This window comes from Loxodonta africana, chromosome 1, assembly GCF_030014295.1.
Source record: "Loxodonta africana isolate mLoxAfr1 chromosome 1, mLoxAfr1.hap2, whole genome shotgun sequence".
Taxonomy (NCBI): domain Eukaryota; kingdom Metazoa; phylum Chordata; class Mammalia; order Proboscidea; family Elephantidae; genus Loxodonta; species Loxodonta africana.
In genome coordinates, this window is record NC_087342.1 from 29,397,559 (window position 1) to 29,421,227 (window position 23,669).

The window sequence follows — 23,669 nt, forward strand, 5'->3', positions numbered from 1 at the left end:
ATGGCTGCTAACCAAAAGGTCAGCAGTTCAAATCTACCAGTCACTCCTTGGAAACCCTATGGGGCAGTTCTACTCTGTCCTGTAGAATTGCTATGAGTTGCAACTGACCTGACAGTTTTTTGGTTTTTTTTTTTAATGTCGGATGGGATCCCTGTGAGTTGGAATTGACTCAAAGGCACCCAATAACAACAATTATGTTATAAAGATATTGTGCAGAGATAGGTGTTTGAAGATATTTGGTTCACTTCTAGCTAAAAAACTAAGAAATACGAACTAGGAAAAGGCAGTGACGAAGAATGATCATAGTCTTTTTCCTTGAAGATTTGTTAATTAGATCAAGCAACCAACTCTAAAAGATTGTTTTAATGAAATTAAGCAGGTAGTTCTAAAGATTTCTGAGCATGGTCTCATTTTTTCAATTCCTTAGATGTGAGCTGCATGAGGGTGTCTTTGTTTTGTTCACTATTGTGCCCCCAGCACCTAAAAAAATTGTTTGGCACATAATAGGTATTTAGTGAACATTCGTTAAATGAATTTGGAGAAGCTTCTTGTTTAATCTTAGAGATCATCCTATTCTCCAAAAAACAGATAAAATTATCTAATGTTTAACCTCCAATCAAAACATTTGGTTATGAGCAGTTTAGATTATTCACAGCACTCTAGCCATCGGTGTAGGCGAGAGACCCTCTCTTGTGTGAGATGGTGAATACTACTTGATTTACACAACAAAACCCGCTGCCATCCAGTAGAGCAGATTTCGACTCATAGCGACCCTATAGGACGAGTAGAACTGCCCCATAGAGTTTCCAAGGAGCGCCTGGTAGATGGGAATCGCTGACCTTTTGGTTAGCAGCCATGGCTCTTAACCACTACACCACCAGGGCTTCCTTACACAGTAAAGGGGGAGAGAATTCCTTCATGAGGGGTACGTGATTTGGCCAACCCTCTTCTGCCTTTAAGGGCAGTGGTGGTTCAGTGGTATAATTCTCCCTTTTCATGTGGGAGATCCTGGTTTGATTCCTGGCCAGGGCACCTCATGCGCAGCCACCACCTGTCTGTCAGCGGAGGCTTACGTGTTGCTGTGACGTTAAACAGGTTTCAGTGGAGCTTCTAGACTAAGACAGACTAGGAAGAAAGACCTGCTGGTCTACTTCAGAAAATCAGCAAGCGAAAACCTTACAGATGATTGTTGACCGATCCACAACAGACCGGGGAATAGAATAGTGTTAGCGTTTGCATGGGGTTCTCTGAGTCAGGGACTGACTCGACGGCAGCCAGCAACAACTTTGGCCTTTCTCTAATTGCTTGAGGTATAGGGCCATATTAGGGATTAATTGAATCTTAGTTGATCATCATCATCTCTATAATGAATAAGATAGCAGTCTTTTATAACCACTGGGAATAATTCCTTCTGTTCAGAAGTAAAAAGCTGTTGGTTTATCTCGTCATTCCCAAACGTTGAGGACTCAAAACTTCCGGCTTGAATTTTTGTGTGAATTGTGAAACTGTTCCTTTAGTAAGTCAGGGCCTGCCATTGTACTTCTTGTCTTAAGGGGAAACACCCCACCTCCACATGAGTCACGCCTTCTAATCAAAGGAAATTTATGCAGTGACTACTGTGTTAGGAAATGTCTTCCCCCAGCCTTCCAGTCAGCAGCCCGTGGTGCTGAGCAGATGAGCCTGAGCTGGAGTGAAAGAAATAAACTTGTTTGCAGACCAGTCAGTGTCTTCAGTGAGTGCGTGCCCTTCTTGTGGCCGGAAGACAGATTATGGGATGGAGTGGGCCAGAAAAAAGAAACCAGCTGTCAGTGACATATCTCCTGGTGAATTTGCTGATGGCTGAGCACCTTCTCTGTTCCAGGCACTGTTTGGGCTGAAGAGGAAGAAAAATGAAAAAGACATTGTCATAGGGAAGGAAGTGAAGGGACAGATTTGAGTGCTGTTTGGAGAACTAGAGAAGAAATTAGAAAATCACTCGAGAAGATTCTAAAAAGATGGGATAGTTGGTGATTGGGTTTGTGACTTTCTTTGCTTTTACTAAGATCATTTTGTATTTCCTGTACTTTACACAAGGCAAACGTTTATATACTTAGGTATTTGAGTATAAAATGGCGCAGGGGTTAAGAGCTCGGCTGCTAACCAAAAGGTTGGCAGTTCGAGTCTACCAGCTGCTCCTTGGAAACCCTATGGGCAGTTCTACTCTGTCCTGTACGGTCACTATGAGTCAGAATCAACTCGACTGCGACTGGTTCAATAGATTCTAGTTTGTGTTGCATTGTGTTTCTGTGTGTTATTTATCGGGGCCCATTATTATGCATCAGTGTTTGTTTTTACCCTGGTTGGTCTCAGTTACAGAAAATGAGTTGAGGACCTCGTAACAGTAACTAATCTCTTCTCTAGAGATACAATATGGTTTTGTTAACTGGAATCTTCATCGCAGTTGAAGAAAAACATAAAATGCTTTCAGTTCTTACTCGGCTTTGATCTTACAAAGTTGGGAGCAGGTGTGCAGGTTTCTTGCTCACAGAGACATAGCCTTACCTCTCAAAATCTCACCTTCCAGAATCCAAATGCATGTTTGGACTCAGACACACATGACTGTCCTAACCTTCCTGAGGACTTTGTCTAACTATCTGGGCTTCACCACCATTCCCATTATAGCAATCAGTATTTTGGGAAAGGTTCCCAAGCTTTATCTTGCCCCATAAGACTTTGCAGAGCTCTGGTTGGGACCGGTGATAAGCAAAGCTGCCAGTGGGTGATTCTTAATTCACACAGTCCCACCTCAGGCCCTTGCGTGTATGCACACACCTGGCCATGTGCCAGGAGAGCCTGACTCTCAGCCAGAGTCAACCACTCACGGGAAGGAGGAGTGTACTACTTAATACCTTTATTACCCTCCTGAAGTAAATCCAGAAAGTAAGTTGAGAAGACAAAGTATTTTGATGAAATGTGGAAAAACCTGGAGTTAGAAAATCAAAAGGGAAGGACATGCTCAACATTTCTCAGCTAAAGGAACTGAAGAAAAATTCAAGCCACAGGTTGCAATATTGAAGGATTCTATTGGCAAAATATTGAACAATGCAGGAAGCATCAAAAGAAGATGAAAAGAATACACAGCGTCACTGTACCAAAAAGAATTGGTCAACGTTCAACCATTTCAAGAGGTAGCATATGATCTGGAATCGATGGTATTGGAGGAGGAAGCCCAAGATGCACTGCAGACGTTGGTGAGAAACAAGGCTTCAGAAATTGATGGAATACCAGTTGAGATGTTTCAGCAAATGGATGCAATGCTGGAAGCACTCACTCGCCTATGCCAAGAAATTTGGAAGATAGCTACCTGGCCAACTGACTGGAGGAGATTAGTATATGTGCCCATTCTGACAAAGGAGGTTCCAACAAAATGCAGAAATTATTGAACAATAGCATTAATATCACGCCAAGTAAAATTTTGCTGAAAATCATTAAAAAATGGTTGCAGCAGTCCATTGACAGGGAACTGCCAGAAATTCAAGCTACATTCAGCAGAGGATTTGGAATGAGGGATATCATCGTTGATGTCAGATGGAGCTTGGCTGAAAGCAGAGAATACTAGAAAAATACTTACCTGTGTTTTATTGACTATGCAAGGGCATTTGGCTGTGTGGGTCATAACAAATTATGGATAACATTGCAAAGAATGGCAATTCCAGAACACTTAATTGTGCTCATGCAGAACCTGTACGTAGACCAAGAAGCAGTCGTTCAAACAGAACAAAGGGAATACTGTGTGGTTTAAAATCAAGAAAGGTGTGCGTCAGGGCTGTATCCTTTCTCCATACTTACTCAGTTTGTGTGCTGAGCAAATAATTCAAGAAGTTGGGCAATGTGAAGAAGAACGCAGCATTAGGATTGGAAGAAGACTCATTAACAACGGGCAATAGGCAGATGACACAACCTTGTTTGCTGAAGGTGAAGACGACCTGAAGCACTTACTGATGAAGATCAAAGACTGCAGCCTTCAGTATGGATTATATGTCAACATAAAACAAAAATCCTCACAACTGGACCAATAAGCAACATCGTGATAAATAGAGAGAAGATTGAAGTTGTCAAGGATTTCATTTTACTTGGATCTACAGTCAATGCCCAGGAAAGCAGCAGTCAAGAAATCAAATGACATACTGCATCAGGTAGATCTGCTGCAAAAAAACCTCCTTCAAGTGTTAAAAAGCAAAGATGTCACTTTGAGAACTAAAGTGCATCTAACCTAACTCATGGTATTTTCAGTCTCATATGCATGCGAAAGCTGTACAATGAATAAGGAAGGCCGAAAAAGAATTGATGCCTTTGAATTATGGTGTTGGCGAAGAATATTGAATATATCATGGACCTCCAGAAGAACTAACAGATTTGTCTTGGAAGAAGTACAGCCGAGTACATCCTTGCTCCTTTGGACATATTATCAGGAGAGACCAGTCCTTGGAAAAGGACATCATGCTTGGTAAAGAAAGTAGAGGGTCAGCAAAAGAGAGGAAGACCCTCAAGGAGATGAATTGACACAATGGCTACAACAATGGGCTCAAACATAGCAACAATTGTGAAGATGGTGCAGGACTGGGCAGTATTTCGTTAGGGTCCCTGTGAGCTGGAACCAACTGGATGGCACCTAACAACAACAACCTAAGTAAATCCTTTGAGAAGTAAAGAATGAGCCACTAATGGTGACAATTCCAAAATAGCCGTTTTTGATCAGAGTCCAAAATGAAGTTAATGCTGAGAGGGTAGAAGTGGAAACTCATTCCTAAGACCCATTTTCCTAGGACTTGCCTTAGGAGTGTATCTTTACCACATTCATTGAACTGAAATGCAAATGTGAGATGTAAGCTTTGTAATTGGTCAGTTGACAATTCCAGAGTACATATTAAGAGCAAAGGTTTAAACTTATGAACTGGAAGTCAAAAATGTCACTTACTAGCTGTGGCACTCAGACAAAGGGACTCATCAACTCCTCAGTTTACTTCTCTGAAAAATGGAGGTAAGAAGCCCTACTTCATAGGAGAACTGCAAAAACCAAACCATGTGCCATCCAGTTGATTCTGACTCATAGTGACCCTATAGGACAGAGTAGAACTGCCTCATGGGGCTTCCAAGGAGCGGCTGGTGGATTCCAACTGCCGGCTTTTTGGTTAGCAGCTGAGCGCTTAACCACTGTGCCACCAGGACTCCTCATAGGAGAATGGTAAGGCTTAAATGAGATGCTTGCACCCATAAAGGTAGGTACTAGTAGTGGCTTTGGGAACCTCCTTACTAAAAACACTGTGAATAATAGTTGTACCTATGACCTCACGGGGCAGTTCTACTCTGGCCTATAGGGTCACTATGAGTCGGAACCGACTCGACGGCACTGGGTTTGGTTTGGTTTTTTGGGTAGGACCTTATTAGACTTCCATCATGTAAAATAATGAGGGATGTGGAGGAGTTAAGTGTTCAATGAAGCCCATAGGAAAATGCTAGTAAAACTAGAGATAAAAATATATTTCTTTCTCTTTCTTTATATTGCCACAAAAACGAGTTGAGGAGGGGGTGGTGGGTGGGAGAGATGGTATTATCTGTAGGGAACTGTACACGAATCTTGATAAGAGCAGTCACAGTTTTCCTATGTCAGTTTCGTTTTTTGTTTTTAATTTCTGAGAGAGGTCTTTGATAAAGAAAAACATTCTTTTCTCCAAATAATTATTTAGATTTTTAGTCCTCCTTCAGTTCAAATTGTTCTGTTATTTCAGTAAAAAGAACCCCTTTGACAGTAACTATGAGTCAAAAAAGAGAAGATTTTAAGTATTGATTTCCTTTTTAACACTAGTATAACTTAAAGAGCTAAAATTTGAATTTCCGAGAAATCTGGTTATCTATTTCACTGGAATGGTGTATGACGGTTTGAATCTATAGCATAAAGCGGGCTAATTACTTTTACCAGGATATGGTTTTAACCTTCCTCTTACATGCCTTGCCAAAAGATTTGTAGAATCCTGGGGTTGGAATGAAACTTAGTGGTCATTTAATGCAAATACCACTCACTTTACACCGATTCAGTGGGGGAATCGCTTTACCATCCTGCTTTGGAGTAACTGCCATCAAGCCCATCTTCTTATAGATGTCTAATCCTCCCTCTGATTTTTCTCCTTTCCCCTTCCACTTCTTTCAGCATCAAACAACTAAGAATCCCTGATATTTTCTTCCAAAGAGAAATCTAGAAATGTGTTAGCAACCTCTAAAAAAAGACTCTTCTATGAGCATGGTCCCTGGGTATTGTGCACGGTTAAATGCATCCTACTAACAGAAAGGTTGGTGGTTGAAGCCTACCCGGAGGTGCCTTGAAAGAAAGGCCTGGTGATATGCTTCCAAAAGGTCACAGCCATGAAAACACAATGGAGCACAATTCTACTCTGAAATACATGGGGTCTCTGTGAGTCGGAAGTTCTACTTTGAAACATGGGTTTCCATGAGTCGGAATCGACTCATCAGCAGCTGGTTCTGTTCTGTTTTTTATGAGCTAGTAGAGTAGTGGTTAAGTGCTATGGCTCCTAACCAAAGGGTCGGCAGTTTGAATCTGCCAGGCATTCCTTGGAAACTCTATGAGGCAGTTCTACTCTGTCCCATAGGGTCGCTACGAGTCAGAATTGACTCGACGGCACTGGGTTTGGTTTTTTGGTTTAATAGAGTCTTTGAGAGGTGGTGGAGAGGTAAATGAAATACAAGGTCTCAGACTGTTGCTTGTCATTTTCACTGATTTCTGTTCCATTCCAGAAGTGAACTTTCATGAGCTCTCTTTACTAAATGTCCAGGAAGCTTTCTATGCTCCCTCTGTTGTCCACCCTTTACTCTGGGATTCTCTGATCCTTAGACCTAGCCCAGTTTTCAAATGGAGCCTGAGTTCGCATGAGCTGGCTTCCCACAATTCATGAGAACTTGGTTCTCTACTCAACCCCCCACCATGGTCAAGGCTGGTGTTAACTACCAAGGTGGCTGGTCAGACTAGGGCCACTCCGAGGTTCATGGTTCTGTGGACATGAGTTCATAGAGCAGAGAAGACTTACAACTGCGATTATCCTGACTTAAAACCCTTTGCAATGAGTTGCCGCATTAATATCTGACTTAATCCTTTTAGAATATATTTGCTTTAGTTTCCATAGAGGCAGAGGCCATTGTTCTTAATCATATTGCAACAAAGAATGTGACTAAACAGTTTTTGTTGACTCTTAATCATTCCCTGTGCCTTGCCTCCCTCCACCTCCCATGAGAACTTTAAGAGACAGTTGAGTAGAGGATTGACCTTGGCCATCACCCATGATTCATTTGCTTCCCTGAGCAGCTCTAGGTCCTAGTTCAGTTTAGCACAGGATGTCCCTTGTACTCAATGTCCAGAAGGTTTAAGGGGAACTTTCAAAACTAATGAGGGATGGGAAGCAGATAAAGTGTCTCAGACACACACTAATGAGTGTGTGGGGTGCAGTGGAGACCGGCCAAAGCACTGAAGGGTGGGACGTGGGGAGAGCGCTGTGTTTTCAGCCCCTTCAGCCCCAGGTCTGCGCAGTCTTTGGACTCAGCACACCTGCCATTCTTCACCAGTAATGCACATTCCGTGGCACTCTCATGTCCCGCCAAGATGAAGACCATGTGCCCTCCAGTAGATCTCAGAATTGCTTAGGGAACAGAGGGGGACTTCATCGGGTAGAATCACTCGTGGAACTCCAAGAGACTCTCCTGGGACAGTCTTTACTTGCTCTGCTGCCTCTTTTGCCCACACTTTACTTGGGGGTCCTCCCATTCTTAGACCCGGCCCAGTTTTCAGGTCAGAACCTGGGATTCTATGAGCTGGGATCCCACAATTCACGTTAGCTTGGTTTCTCTACTCAAGCCCTCAGCCTGGTCAATGCTGGGGTTAAGGTTACCATCTGGCTAGTTAGACTTGTGGCTAATTGACCATATACCTGAAAACTATGGCCTTATATCCTTCTCACATGCAAGCAGGTGTTTGTTTTTAAATAACACAGGAGAAATGGTTCTTCAGTATCACAGAGATTTCCCCATAATTAAATTTGATTTTATTTCCCCAGCTGATGGTTCGCTTTCTTTAAGCAACAAATTCTACCACGCAAAATCGTTTCTGCCAAGCCCATAAAATTCCTAACAGTGAACATCTACTTTATCTGGAATTCATTCAGTTGGAACCTTCTCTTACCTCTGGGTATCTACAGTACAAAAATAATAACGTTCATAGAAAGTATCCTGAGGCACTTATATGTTGAAGGGTCTTGGAAATCATCAACTCAGAGTTGGATTAGCTGGGGTTAAGTGTATTTTGTTTTATAGTTCTTTAAAATTTGATAGTTGACACAATTAACCAGAACATGGAATCAGTCAAAGTAGCCAGTTCCCCGGCAAACAAGATAGCCATAGTACCCTTGTTGGGTGACATATAGACTGGCTCCTTGCCCTTTCCCACTCCAGACACTTACCTTACTTGAGTATGAGAGTGGGAAATTCTAGGTTTCTGAATCCCAAAGCTCCAGGAGAGACCATGTTTACCTGCATTAAGACTACCCTCTGCTTGACTGACTACAGGTCTTGTTCTGTTTTCATTTAAAATTTAAAAAATCAAAACCATGCTCCTTCCTGCCCTCTTTCCTCTTGTTTTGAAGGTGGAGCGGGGGTGTTGGACACTCAGACCTGGCAAATTTGTGAACTACAGTTGCAATAAATTATTTTTGGTGAAGGGGAGAGGCACACAGAGTTTGAGCATGGCAGGAGTGTTTTAAGATATCTGTCTTAGTCATCTAGTGCGGCTATACAGAAATACCACAAGTGGATGGCTTTAACAAAAAGAAATGTATTCTCTCACAGTCTAGAAGGCTAGAAGCCTAAATTCAGTTCAGCTCCAAGAGAAGGCTTTCTGTCTCTGTCGGCTGTGGGGGAATGTCTTTGTCATCAATCTTAGTCTGGTCTGGGAGCTTCTCAGCACAGGGTCCTCGGGTCCAAAGGACACGCTGCCCTCCTGGTTCCTCATTCTTGTTGGCATCATGTCCCTCTGTCTCTCTGCTGGCTTCTCTCTTTTATATCTCAGAAGAGTTTGATTTGAGATGCAACCTAATTTTATAGTTTGAGTCCTGCCTCATTAAGATAACTGCTGGTAACCCCACCTCATTACCGTCATAGAGGAGGTTGGATTTATAGCCCATAGGGAAATCGCATCAGATGACAAGATGGGGACAACCACACAAAACGGGGAATCATGGCCTAGCCAAGATGACACATATTTTGGGGGGATGCAATTCAATCCGTAACAGTGGGGAGGGGCCGGTAACAGGGCCATGAAAGGAGTTTGGATGGGGTTACAGGGAGTTATTTGAGGAAGACAGGAGGAGTGACCAGTCAGTCACATTTGTGTTTTAGAAAGTCACAGGAACTGAGTATGAAAAGAATGGGAGAGGAGGGAGACAGAAGACGTAAGAGAGAGAGAGACCAGCTAGGAGACCAGCGTACCAGTTCTGCTGAGTACAAGATGAGAAAGACATACTCTTTAAATGTATTTAGAGAAGCTTGATTTCTTTTTTTAAATCAAGGAACTTCAAAATTCTTCCTCTTTTTTTTTTTTTCTAAAGAACCAAGAGTTTTTTTTTTTCTTATCATCTGTCACTTTCCTAATTTATTGTGGAAGTTTGGATTTTATGTTTTGGCTTTTTTAAAAGCAGAGCTCACATTTGTGGATTTCAACAGGAGAAAGAGCCACATTTGTTTTTTTAAAGACTGAGCCAGACACTGGGTTTCTTTTCTAAAGGGAAGAGGGAAGAGAGTACCTTTCCCTCTCCTCTGTACCACTTGGCAAAGGAGACATAGGAAGCAGTTCCTTGGGGTGTCCTCATCATAAACAGACCCCAGCCAAGCTTCTCCAAGTCCCTGGGAGTTTGTTTTCTCCTCTGCCATGTGCTGGGCCCCATTGTGGACTGAAGGATAGCAAACTAGATGCCTGTCCTTGAGGAACTCACCATCTAGCAGGGGATAGTGCCAGCAGATGAGTAGTTGTAGCGAAACGTGAGCTGTTACAAGAGCTAAGGACTGAGGAGGAAACAGGACTGCCTGGAGACGTCCTGGAAGGCGCTGCAGGGATTGCGTGTGAGCTGGGCGTTGAAGGATCCGCAGAAGGTGCCTTCCCAGGGAAGAAGGGGGCGGGCATCCTGGGTACCATGGAGGAAGGCCTGGCCTTCTCCAGATGATGCCTGGGTGTTAACACATCTCAGAGGTCCTGCTCACTCCTGATCCTGAAATTTGACATCTCAGGCCATTCTTCCAAATGACCCAACCTGACTGAGCTTCAGCGTAATTGGCTGTATTCCGTTTACCCCTTCCGCTCTCCGTTCTGTTTCCTCCTTTTCATCCTGATCTAAGGTTAAAAAAAAAAAGCCAAACTTGTTGCTGTCGAGTCAATTTCGACCCATAGTGACCCTACAGGACAGAGCAGAACTGCCCCATAGGGTTTCCAAGGAGTGGCTGGTGGATTCAAACCACTTACCTTTTGGTCAGCCACTGTAACTCTTTTATTTTATTTTTTAAATTTTTATTGTGCTTTAAGTGAAAGTTTACAAATCAAGTCAGACTCTCATACAAAAATTTATAAACACCTTGCTATATACTCCTCATTGCTTTCCCCCTAATGAGACAGCACACTCCTTCCCTCCACTCTCTCTTTTCGTGTCCATTCGGCCAGCTTCTGACCACCTCTGCCCTCTCATCTCCCCTTCAGACAGGAGATGCCAACATAGTCTCATGTGTCTACTTGATCTAAGAAACTCATTCTTCACCAGTATCATTGTCTATCCCATAGTCCAGTCCAATCCCTGTCTGAAGAGTTGGCTTTGGGAATGGTTTCTGTCTTGGGCTAACAGAAAGCCTGGGGACCATGGCCTCCGGGGTCCCTCTAGTCTCAGTCAGACCATAAAGTCTGGTCTTTTTACGAGAATTTGGGTCTGCATCCCACTGCTCTCCTGCTCCGTCAGCCACCATAACTCTTAAACACTGTACCATCCGAACCCCAAACTAAGGTTAGGGGTGCTAAAGACTGACTTCTTAGAGATTACTTTTCCGAGTAGCCAGCTTAACGAAGGTCGCAGCTGATGACCTGAAGCCTGACATGCAGTCCTTATTGAGGGATTACAGGGAAATGCCGTTGGGGTACATTCAGTTAGGATTTGGGGTAGCCGGGCTGAGCAAAGTTTCTCTGCTTTTGTACAATGGACTAAGGGTGTGCCCAATAAATTAACACTTTGTTAATAAGATTTCAAGAAGAGTAAATAACTAATTACCGAAAAAGTCCAGGAGGGGAGAGTGTTTTGTTTTATTTTTGTTTTTTTCCTTAGCAGATCGTAGTATGTTTTTAAAAAATAAAATTTGTTTATTTACAAAAAAGGAACCCACATGGGAGTTTTAATCGTTATTTTAAAGCAAGTAAGGCATAAATGCATACTCATTTTTAAAAAATCAAACAAGACAGAAGTAGCTAGGCTAACAAGTACACGTCCCCTTTAACCTACCTAAATCTGCTTGTAGCTACCTTTGTCTGCACATTTACATACACACACATTTTAAAATGTATAGTTTTGTTTTGTGCTCTTAAAAAACAGGACCAACTTAACCTGCGGTTAGCTCTTTTCATGTAACAGCATGCCTGGGAGATTTTCCTATAATAGTGCACTTATGTCTATTTCATGGGAAACCCTGGTGACATAATGGTTAAGTGCTATGGCTGCTAACCAAAGGGTCGGCAGTTCGAATGCACCAGGCACTCCTTGGAAACTCAGTGGGGCAGTTCTACTCTGTCCTATAGGGTCTCTATGAGTCAGAATCAACTTGACAGCATGGGTTTCTTTTTCTTTTTTTGGGGGGGGGGGTGTCTATTTCATTCTTTTTAACAGCTGTATAATGTTCCATATCATGATTAAAACCTGGAAGAACCCATTGCCGCCAAGTCGATTCCAACTCATAGTGACCCTATAGGACAGCATAGAACTGCCCCATAGAGTTTCCAAGGAGCAGCTGGTGGATTTGAACTGTGGACCTTTTGGCTAGCAGCCAAGCCCTTAACCACTGCACCACCAGGGCCCCTATTATGACTGTATTATCCGTTAGTTATTCATCTCGCTGTTGGTGGATTGTTTGCGATCTTTACAGTGCCACGGTATCTTTGTTCCAGTCTGTGCATGGGTGAATTTCTTCAATCATGAGTGATTTCTGCCAGTGAATAGTGGGTTAGCAGTTGAAATCAATGTTTATACTTGGAAATAACAACAAAAAAAAAAAGTGTCTTTTCAAAAACACTCAGTTTTCTTGCAAATTCTGATGGCCTTTCTACAAATAGTTAGGCTTGGTGGTATGTTCTATAGAGCCTAGTCTTCCCGTTTATTTCCGTTTCCTCTGTGTATGTCTCTCTCTCTCTCTCTTCTCTCTCTGCCTGAACAATGTTTCTCTCTGGGCTTTTGCCCAGATTAAAGCTCTGGAGAAACACGTGGCTGCTTACAGCTACTTCATGGCGCCTCTGACACAGAAGCAAAGAAAATGGACTGGGGGGCACTGTGGCCACCACATCCCTTCCCTGACAACACCCGAAAATGGGTACTGATGGAATTTCAGTGTCAAGCTCTTCCATTAAAATGACCCTCTCCTACATTTGAATACTGAGTTGGGTTTTCTTTTCAGGATTTAATGTGTTCTCCAAAGGTAGGAAATAAATTCTTATCCTCATATTTCTATTTTTTTTTTCTTTCTAATTTGAATGCTTGGTACAAACAGGATGCTATCAGACTGGCACGGTGTCTTGTTGAAAGCCACTGAATAAAAAGAGAGAAAAAGCTCAAATGTCCATCAATAGGGAATTGCTGTCGATCTACCAATAGAGAAAGATCTCCAGGATATGATTGCTAGGTGAAGGTAGCAAGATACAGAGTCTGGGTAGAGTATGTAGTCTTCTCTGCAAGAGAGGAGGAAAAGGAAAAATTTATATTCCTTGTCCTGGTTATCTAGTGCTGCTATAACATAAATGCCACAAGTGGATGGTGCTAACAAACAGAATTTTATTTTCTCCCGATCTAGGAGGCTAGGGTGCCAGCTCCAGGGGAAGGCTTTCTCTCTGTGTCAGCTCTGGGGGAAGGTCCTTGTCATCAATCTTCCCTTGGTCTAAGAGCTTCTCAGCACAGGGACCCAGGGTCCAAAGGATGCGCTCCGCTCCTGGTTCTTCATTCTTGGTGGCAAGAAGTCCACCTCGTCTCTACTCAAGTCTCTCTCTTATTTCTCAAAAGAGATTTACTCAAGATACGACCTAATCTTATAGATTGAATTCTGCCTCGTTAGCATAACCAAAACCAAAACCGAACCCCTTGCCGTCTAGTTGATTCTGACTCATAGCGACCTTAAAGGACAGAGTAGAACTGCCCCATATGGTTTCCAAGGAGCGACTGGTGGTTTTGAACTGCTGACCTTTTGGTTAGCAACCTAGCACTTAACCACTGTGCCACCAGGCCTTGTTAACATACTAATTCTGCCTCATTAACCTCAGAGAGATAGGATTTACAACACACAGGAAAATCACATCAGATAACAAAATGGTGGACAATCACACCACACTGGAAATCATGGCCTAGCCAAGTTGACGCACATTTTGGGGGGACACAATTCAATTTATAATATCCCTATTTGCTATTATTTGCATAAAGAAACAGAAAGGAAGAGTATTAAGTATTTCTGGTGGAGGAAGGAGGTGGGTGGGAGTAAGACTTTTCACACTCTACTTTTTTATAGTGTCTTTGTTTTTGAATTATGACTATGTTATCTAGTCAGAAATAAAAATAATTTTTAAATGAAGTATTTACATTACCAGATAAAGAGCAAACTAAATCTGATCTTGTTTAAGCCCATGGAATATGTGACTTCTCTCATTAGATTTGAGCCTAGGCATTCTTTGGGCCAGGGTCCGTTAAGGGGATAATTCTATAATTAGAACCTGGATGCCCCTTTAAGTTTTAACTGCTTTGGTATGAAATTGAAAAGGCCAATCTGCATTTAAACTGATTTCCTTAGTTTGTTGAGGACTTCTTGGATTGTGTTCTTTACTTTTTCTCAATGTAATTGGAAGCCTTAAAATTAGAATCTCTAGGAGATGCCGTGGGGAAGACAGTGAGAAAGTGAACTCAAATTATGATTTTAAGCCTGCTTTTATTATTTGCGGAGCCCCGGTGGCACAGTGCTTAAGAGCTCTGCTGCTCGCCAAAAAGGTGGGCAGTTGGAATCCCCCAGCTGCTCTTTGGAAACCCTATGGGACAGCTCTGCTCTGTCCTCTAGGGTCGCTATGAGTCGGAATCGACTTGACAGCAACAGGTTTGGTGGTTTATTATTTGCTAAAGTTTGTGTCCTGGAGAACATTTTATAGGCCGTGGTTTTATCTTTCAGGAGCAGGAAAATTCAGATTCGAAACATCCCTCCTCATCTGCAGTGGGAGGTAAGCCAGCGTCATGTCTGTGTTTACTGTCTTCCTGCCCCTCTTCTCTTATTTTACTTTTTAATGACTTCGTGATGTTTTTGTCCTTTTTCAGTCCCCTTTCTCATTTAAGAATTAGAGGTCCTCAGACTTTTCCACAAAGCCTCTGGGTCCTCTCTTACTTTTTCAATATCCAAATATACATTGGGAGCCGTGGTGGCACAGTAGTTAAGAGCTCAGCTGTTAACCAAAAGGTTGGCAGTTGGAATTCGCCAGCCACTCCTTGGAAACTCTATGGGGCAGTTCTACTCCGTCCTATAGCTTTGCTGTGAGTCGACTCGAGGGCCAAGGGTTTGGTTTTGGAATATGTGTTGAACTATCATGTGTTTAAACCCTGGTGACATAGTGGTTAAGTGCTACGGCTGCTAACCAAAAGGTTGGGAGTTTGAATCTACCAGGTGCTCCTTGGAAACTCTATGGGGCAGTTCTACTCTGTCCTATAGGGGTCGCTATGTGTCAGAATCGACTCAACAGCAACGAGTTTGGTTTGGTTTTGGGTATCATGTGTTTGAGGTCATGTTTGTCCCTTATGTTATGCACTTTGATCTCTCAAGTTCTGTCTTCTCAAGCACCAAGCCACCATGAAACTGCAAAACAAAATGCATACCTGGTTTTGTAGTTCTTATAGCTCATAGTTTTGTAGAAGATTTTTACCTTAACAAATAATGAGTTGAAAAAAAAAAAATCAATGGAAGACTAACAAAGAAAGCTCTTTGTTAGTTCGAGTAGGTTTTTTGTTTGTTTTGAATTAGTTGCTTCAAGTAACAGTTAAGATGTATTTTCAGAGTTGTAAAGCCTATTATAAGATTGCTACATGAAAATAAGATAAGATAGAATATGGAGAGTGGCTTCGTTGCATTATTTAAACACAAAGTGCCCCGTGTCTTAGTCCTGAAGCCAAAGGAAATCGAGATAGTCTTAAAGGAAACAGAATGCTATGTCTAGCCTTTTCGTTTTTTTTTTTTAATTTTTATTGTGCTTTAAATGCAAGTTAACAAATCAAGTCAGTCTCTCACACAAAAACTTATATACACCTTGCTATGTACTCCCAATTGCTCTCCCCCTGATGAGACAGCCCGCTCCCTCCCTCCACTCTCTGTTTGCTTCCATTTTGCCAGCTTCTAGCCCCCTCTACCCTCTCATCCCCTCTCCAGGCAGGAGATGCCAACATGGTCTCAAGTGTCCGCCTGATCCAAGAAGCTCACTCCTCACCAGCATCCCTCTCCATCCCATTGTCCAGTCCAATCCCTGTCTGAAGAGTTGGCTTTGGGAATGGTTCCTGTCCTGGGCCCTGCTTGTTACTTTTAAAAAATACTTATTATGGAAAATTTCAAACATACCCATTCTCATGTTTCATAAAATTAAGGAGATCCCTGGAGAAAAACTGAAGCAAGAATTGTTCAGTCTTCCAAGAAGTGAGCCTTGTGTTTGATTCTGCTCCTCATTTCAAGAACAGTAGGTGGGTTCCAACCATCACGGTGAATGTGACTGTTACAGTTACCAAGACTCTGAAATTCTGTGGCGCAGGCAGCAGGGATGGACTAACCCTCAAAGGTATTTTTTCGAAGTATCAAAACCAGGCAAGATGTCACCTTAGTGAACAGATTGCCTGGAAGCCAGTAAGCAAATGAAAGTCCCGTATATTTATTCAGTTCAAACTGTTTTCATAGAAGACCTCAAGTATCAATTTAATTACATTATTTCCATAACTGTTCTGGTTTCACTTGAATTTCTTTGTTGGCAGATATCACCGGACCAGCTTCTGTGAGCATGATCTTATCTGACCATTCTGACATGGAAGCTTTCTTTTTCAGGTGTTGGATGGACTTTTGGCTCAGTATGGGACAGTGGAGAATGTGGAACAAGGTAATAAGTGGGAGGTTAGCCTTTTCCATTTTGAAAGGGGTATTACCCCGTCATTCCTTATAGGCTGGGCCAACTCCGGGGAGAAATAGTAAATTTAAATTCCTCTGAAACAAACTTCTTAGAGTGTACGTATGTATATCTATGAGTGAGAGATATCAAAATCTGTATCTGTGATTTATTCTTGCAAGGAATATGATTTTCAGGCTATTTTTCTTATTGCCCGTAATGTACTCAAGCATTAGTCAAACACCATCAGCTGGGAACAGCTTAGTTCACCTGGGAACGTGGATTTACGCTTTTGCCACTTCTGCTTCCTAAGAAAACAAGATCTCTAAGGCCTGAGTGTTTCCCATGAAGTAGGACTACCACACCAGAATCTCCTGGAGTGCTGGTTGAAATGCAGGCTTCTTAGTGGCCAGTAGACCTATTGAGTAAGACACTGTAGGAGAAGGGCGCCTGAATCTGTATTTCAAACAAGGACTTGTGTGCACTCAGGTTTGAGAACCTCTGTCTCAGGACCGGAGTCTAGGTGGTGCAGTGGTTAAGAGCACAGCTGCTCACCCAAATATCAGCAGTTTGAACCCACCAGCCATTCCTTGGAAACCCTATATGGCAGCTCTACCCTGTCCTGTAGGATAATCGACTCGACGGCAGCCAGTTTGATTTTTTTCGCCTTAGGAACAGTGCTGCAAACTCCAAGAAAACACCTACAATCCTGCCACCATCCTTCTTCTAAAGTACGAAATGCTATGATTTTAAATTAAAAAAAAAGAAAAGTTCCTGAAGCAGGCATCTGATGTGTCTCTTTGAAGAGTCCCAGAAAAGTAGATCCTAAGCACCTGATAACGACAAGCAGGTGTATGCGATTAAGATTATTTTCACTTGGCCAAGAAAACAGACCATGACTTCAGCCACTTACTGACTGTGAGCCCTTGGAAAAGTCACTTAAGCTCACGGACTCCATTTCCATGTGTGTAAAATAGGGTGAATATTTTCTACCCTTACTGTATCACTGTGGAGTTGTAACGCCCGGGGAGAACAGGTATGAGGTTCTTGTAGACTATGGAGTGACCCATAATTATAAGGAATTGTGTATTAAGGTTCACTTGAGAAAAGCCAGAGAAGCCATTTCCCTGCATGCTATCTGTTCTGTCTGCAGTATAATTAATGTAATAGTTTTAAAGCAGTAATTATTCAGATGTTTGCCATTTCATGAATATTAAAAAAATTGTTATTCAGTTTCGTGCTGCTGCTTGCCCAAGCCCAGAGGTGAAGGGAAAGAGCTCAGGAAGAAGACCTCATTTACAAGGACTGTGTTTCTCAGTTCTTGTTGTTTCCCTCAACCTGGAAAAGAAGACATTGTAATAAGGATTGGATGGAGTAGGCAAGATGACCTTACAGACACAAACCTGCAAAAGTCCCTAGCTAAGACTGTGTTATCAATTCAGTCCTCCTCAAGAAAGAAATATCCCATGTCTGTGGGGCTGTTTACCGCTCCAAGGGCACCTGAGGCCCAGAGGTGGCCCAATTCCCAGCTGGCTCCCAGTAGAAGCCTTGGGCTTTTGTTTGGTTCTGTGTCATGGGTGATTCCTGATTCCCCTGGAAAACATTTCCAGTCGATTTTTAGGAGCCTTTATAAAGCTTTCATGTCTAGTAAAATCAGTTATTTGAGTGGAACTCAGCTCATTCCAGAATCAAAGAACCACCTGATTACCTGAAGATAAACGTCTCTGAAGACCAGAGAATATGACTAAGAAGTGAGAACAAAATCTGAAAATCCTAGTGGATAGCTTTATTCAGGAGGTTCAAACCCAGCCCTTTCTGGGCCTCTGCAGCCCCACCTGTAGCACTAAAAAAAAGTAGCACTAGAAAGCAGTAAATGTGAAACCTCTGGAGCTTTCGATGTGTCAGCATCAGAGAGGACGGTCATGGGCTACAGAGCCCCTGTTTTGCATTGTGAGGACTCCTCTGGGCTAAGTGTGAATTAGAGAGCTGTACGAATACTCCCCGGCAAGGTCCAGGGCTGGGCTCAACCATTTATTACTGGTAGATCTCAAGGGCAGGTCCTTCCTGAGAATTCTGCACCCCACCCCCATCAAGGCTGGAGCTGCTTTGAAGTTATTGGACAAACAGTATTTTAACAGTGGTTTTTAACTCTTTGGAGGGTCCTCATTTCTCTTTGAGGATCTTATGGAAATTATAAGCCCTCTAAAAAAAAAAAAAATTTTTTTTTTTTCCTTCTCAGAAAGGACCCCTGCTGGTGCAGTGGTTAAGAGCTTGGCTGCGGGCTGCTAACCAAAAGGTCAGCAGTTCGAATCTACCAGCTGCTTGTTGGTACCCCTATGGGGTAGTTCTGCTCTGTCCTGTAGTGTTGCTAGGAGTTCGAATCAACAGCAACAAGTTTTCGTCCCAGAAAAATGCACATATCTTCAAATTTGAATCATTAGGAGGTTCATTACGAAAAGCCTTGGTGGCGCAGTGGTTAAGTGTTCCACTGCCAAGCGAGAAGTCGACAGTTTGAACCCACCAGCTGCTGTGCAGAAGAGAGATGGGGCAGTCTGCTTCTGTAAAGATTTCAGCCTTGGGAACCCTATGGGGCGGTTCTACTCTGTCCTATAGGGTCGCTATGAGTCGGAATCATTTTGATGGCTTTTTTGGTTTAGGGGGTCCATAGAATTTCTGCAGCTGAAGCATGAATGCCTACATTATAAGGTTTTTATTATTCCATTGAAAAGCGGTTTAATCACGGTTTTCTGGAGTTAACCTTCACTTAGCATTGTCAGTAACTCCAAGTCTCCCAACAGCTTAAATGTTCTAACGGGAGGTTTTGATTACGTCACTTTTACTTGTTTTAGGAAAACAAATATTTTTGGCTTACGTTTACTGACTTGGATTGAGAAAGTTTTATCTTGCCCTTGGAAGTTATAACTCCTGACTTGGGAAGAAGAGGCAAGCATTTATGAACCAAGATAAGCCAACCTACGAGAAAATAAAAAAACCAAACTCACTGCCATTGACTCGATTCTAAACTCATAGACAGAGTAGAACTGCCCCACAGGGTTTCCAAGGAGTGGCCAGAGAATTCGAACTGTCAACCTTTTGGTTTGCAGCCAAGCTCTTAACCATGCGCCACCATGATCTCTTATTGGCCAAAAAAAAAAACCCAAACCCATTGCCATCGGGTCGATTCCTACTCATAGTGACCCTATAGGACAGAGCAGAACTGCTCCAAAGGATTTCCAAGGAGCAACTGGTGGATTCAGATCTTATGTTTAGCAACCAAATGCTTAACCACTGCGCCACCAGGGCTGCAGTTCCTTTAGCCAAGTGGGTTGGAACTGTCAGGTTTATTTATTTATTTGTTGTACACAGTTACCAGATTTAACTGACGTAATCAAGAAGTTCAAGGGAAACAACAATATACCGATTCAACCTTATTAATAAATTAAAATTAAAACACCTTTCTTATTGCTTTGTATGTACCAGAATTGACTTAATGGCCATGGGTTTGGTTTTTTTTTAACTATTTGAAGGAGCCCTGGTAGTGCAACGGTTAAGTGTTCAGCGGTTAACTGAAAGATTGGCTGTTCGAACCCACTTAGCAGCCCTGCAGGAAGAAGACCTGGTGATCTGCTTCTGCGAAGATTATAGCCAAGAAAACCCTGTGAGGCAGTTATACTCTGACACATGGGAGCACTACGAGTTGAAAACCGACTCCACGCCACCTGGCAACAACTATCTGAAAAGAAATGAAAATCATAAAAATTAAAACTCATACATTGAAAGTGGTACAATGAATTGATACAGACTTCTAGGAGTTTCTAGAAGAGCAGTCTGAAAATATGCCTTAAAGGCATCATGGCCATTTACCCCCAGGTATTTTTCTTCTGTGATTTTAGCCTAAAGAAGCAATTCAAAATAACACAAAAAACAAATGATGTTTGTAATAAAGGTGATTTTTAGCAACACTATTTGTAATAGCGGAATACTGGGAACGACCCATTTGCCAGCCTTTGGGGAATGGTTAGGTAAATCATGGTACGTTTACTCAGTGAAATTTTATGTAGACATTAAAAATGAAGACTCTAAAGAAAATTCACATATACATTTACATGTGTAAAATTGTTTATAAAATCAGTGAAAAGTGTAGCTCTGAGCTGTATGCTCACTTGATGGCAAATGGAAAGTCTCAGCCTGCATATGGATAGAGATCAACGTGCAAGTAACTCTATAGAGTTTGGGTGATTAATTTTTTTGTGCATTTTTCTCTAAAGTTGGTCTGTTTACGTTGAGCCAGAGGGGGGCAGCATTTTTTTTTCTATGACAATGTAGTTTTTGCTTCTTCCTAGTTAACACAGACACAGAAACTGCAGTGGTGAATGTCACGTATGCAACAAGGGAAGAAGCAAAAACGTAAGTGGATTTGGATTTATTTCCTTCTCAATTTATTCTTGTTTTGTCCTTGAATTCCATTGAGCCTTGTGTTTACAAAGCTTTACTGAAAAGGTACAGATCTTTGATACGTCAGTGGTGCTCCAGCGTGTTCATGCCAAGATGTATGCTTGCTGATCATACAGAGACTTGACCTGAGGGGTTCAGACAGTTAACACCCTCAGCTGCTACCTGAAAGGCTGGTGGTTCAAGTCCACTCAAAGCACCTTGGAAGAAAGACTTAGTGATCTACTTCCAAAAAATCAGCCATTGAAAACTCTGTGGAGCACAGTTCTACTCTGACACGCATGGCGTCTCCACGAGTCAGAATCGACTCCGCGGCAACTGGTTTACTGGTTTTACCTTGGTAAACGTTGAGCCCTGGCATCAAACCTGAGGTGGGAGCTGTGTCTTGACATGGTCAGAAATAGAGGGCACCAGCACTGTGACACCGTGTCCCCTGGACTCAACTTTGCCTGCCTCTTGGGGCACCTTCACCTGGAGCTTCCTCCGTGTGTTATGAAAGAAGAAGCATTAGTTCTTTTCACCCTGCCTGTGTTGAATGAATGCTGAAACATGAGTTTCTCCTCTATGTGATTTTAAAAAGGGGCTGTGTTTCAGCGACGTCAGCTACAGGGAGAATCATCTGGGACGGTTGATCAAAGAGCGCCTGGCTTGGATTCTTTCCTCTCCTACCTCCATTCTCTTCCCAGTCCCCACGGAAGCATTGCTGCAGTGATCGCTTTGAGCTTGGCTGTTAACGGACTGGGGATTGAGGGTGGTGATGGTTGTCGTTTTCCTTTCTTTTGTTAAAAAAACAAGTTACTTTTTTAGGAGGTCCTGAAGCTGTCTGTTACATCATCAAACTAGAATCATGGTCACATATGGTCATGCTTTACAGATGGGGCATAAGCTTGGTTATCGTCCCAGCATTGTAGTTTTATTTATTCCTCAAGGTTTCAACACACCTGATGACACATTCAGCCCCTTTTTTATACCTCTAGCTTTCAAAAGGAGCCCTGGTGGCACAGTGGTTAAGTGTTTGGCTACTAACCAAAAGGTTGGCAGTTTTGGCAGTTCAAGTCCACCAGCTGCTCCTTGGAAATCCTTTGGGGCAGTTCTACCCTGTCCTATAGGATTGCTATGAGTCAAAATCGACTCGACGGCAATGGGTTTAGTTTTCAAAAAGCTAATTATGCATTGAAGAAGGCAATAGTCCATTTATTGTTAATTTTTGCACACGTATGTGAGCAGGAGACCTTTTATGTGTTACCATTCTCTTGCCCTTCTTGAATTCAAAAGGTGCTGCTTTGTAATCAAGTCACAAACCCTAAGCATTTGCCCAACAGAACTGTGTTAATACTGCCAAAAACATGTGGGGGAAAATGTCCCAATTCACATATAATTTAAAAAATGTAATAGTAGAATATAATTTATCCCCTATTAAATTGATAAAGATTTTACAATAATAGTGCTCTGTGCTTTTGAGGATTCAAGGAAGCAAATGCTCTCCTAAACTGCTCTGGGACAATACGGTGAGATCTTTCTAGAAGGCCATACCCTCTAACCATCCAGTTCTGTTAGGAATTTATCCTGTAGGCAAAGTCTTTGCAAAGATGCCCATGGCAACCCTGTTTGTGGTAGTGAAAGACTGGGCATAACACAGATATCTCACAATAGCAGATCATTTGCAAACATTTTGGTAAACCAAATAGAGTGTTTACCAGCCATTAAAAATTGTACTGCAGGATATTTAATGGCGTGGAGCAATGTTTAAGAGTATTAATTTTTTTTTAAAGAAAAGATGAGAAAATACTACGTATAATATTAATGCAGTTTTGTAGATAATATATTTATATTTAAGAAAGAAAGGATGGTTTAGAATGATTTTTTTTCTTATTTGTGTTTATCTCTTCCTCTGTTTTCAATAATTATATGTATTATGATTAAAATGAGGAAAAACAACAACAACAAAAAAACGAAGAACCCAGGGCAGAAATAAGGAGAGTGCTGACACATTGTGGGGAATGCAACCAGTGTCATGGAGCATTTTATGTACAGACTCAAACGGGAAACTAATATGCTCTGTAAACTTTCACCTAAAGCACAATAAAAATTTGAAAAATTAATAAGTAGAATGAAATAAAGGCCTCCACCAGCCTGAGTCCAGTACAACTAGATGGTGTCCGGCTACGACCACTGACTGCTCTGACAGGGATCACAATAGAGGGTCCCGGACAGAGCTGGAGAAGAATGTAGAACAAAATTCTAACTCAAAAAGAAAGAACAGACTTGCTGGTCTGACAGAGACTGGAGCAACCCTGAGAGTATGGCCCCCGGACACCCTTTCAGCTCAGTAATGAGGTCACTCCTGATGTTCACCCTTCAGCCAAAGATTGGACAGACCCATGGAACAAAACAAAACTAAAGGGGCATACCAGCCCAGGGGCAAAGACTAGAAGGCAGGAGGGAACCGGAAAGCTGGTAATAGGGAACCCAAGGTTGAGAAGGGAAAGTATTGATATGTTTTGGCATTGGTAACCAGTGTCATAAAACAATGTATGTACTAACTGTTTAATGAGAAGCTAGTTTGTTCTGTAAACCTTCACCTATAGTACAATAAAAAAATAATAGTAATAAATAAATGAAAAAAAAAAGGAGTCTTAATTTTATACCAATATTTACAATGAGTTTTTGCTTTGTTTTCTTTTTGACTGTTTTATTGTGTTTTAGGTGAAAGTTTACACAGCAAATTAGATTCCTATTCAACAATTCATACACAAATCTTTCTGTGACATTGGTTACA

At 42.1% G+C, this 23,669-nt stretch overlaps 1 protein-coding gene across 2 annotated transcripts in view; it reads left to right on the forward strand.

The window, feature by feature from the left end:
- IGF2BP2 (insulin like growth factor 2 mRNA binding protein 2) overlaps positions 1 to 23,669 on the forward strand; it is a 200,135-nt gene that overhangs the window by 139,126 nt on the left and 37,340 nt on the right. For both annotated transcript variants that reach the window (XM_064277276.1, XM_064277304.1), the window contains exons 3-5: positions 14,479 to 14,527; positions 16,381 to 16,432; positions 20,782 to 20,845. In XM_064277276.1, coding sequence (XP_064133346.1) covers positions 14,479 to 14,527; positions 16,381 to 16,432; positions 20,782 to 20,845 — 165 coding nt within the window. The remainder of the gene's footprint in view (positions 1 to 14,478; positions 14,528 to 16,380; positions 16,433 to 20,781; positions 20,846 to 23,669) is intronic.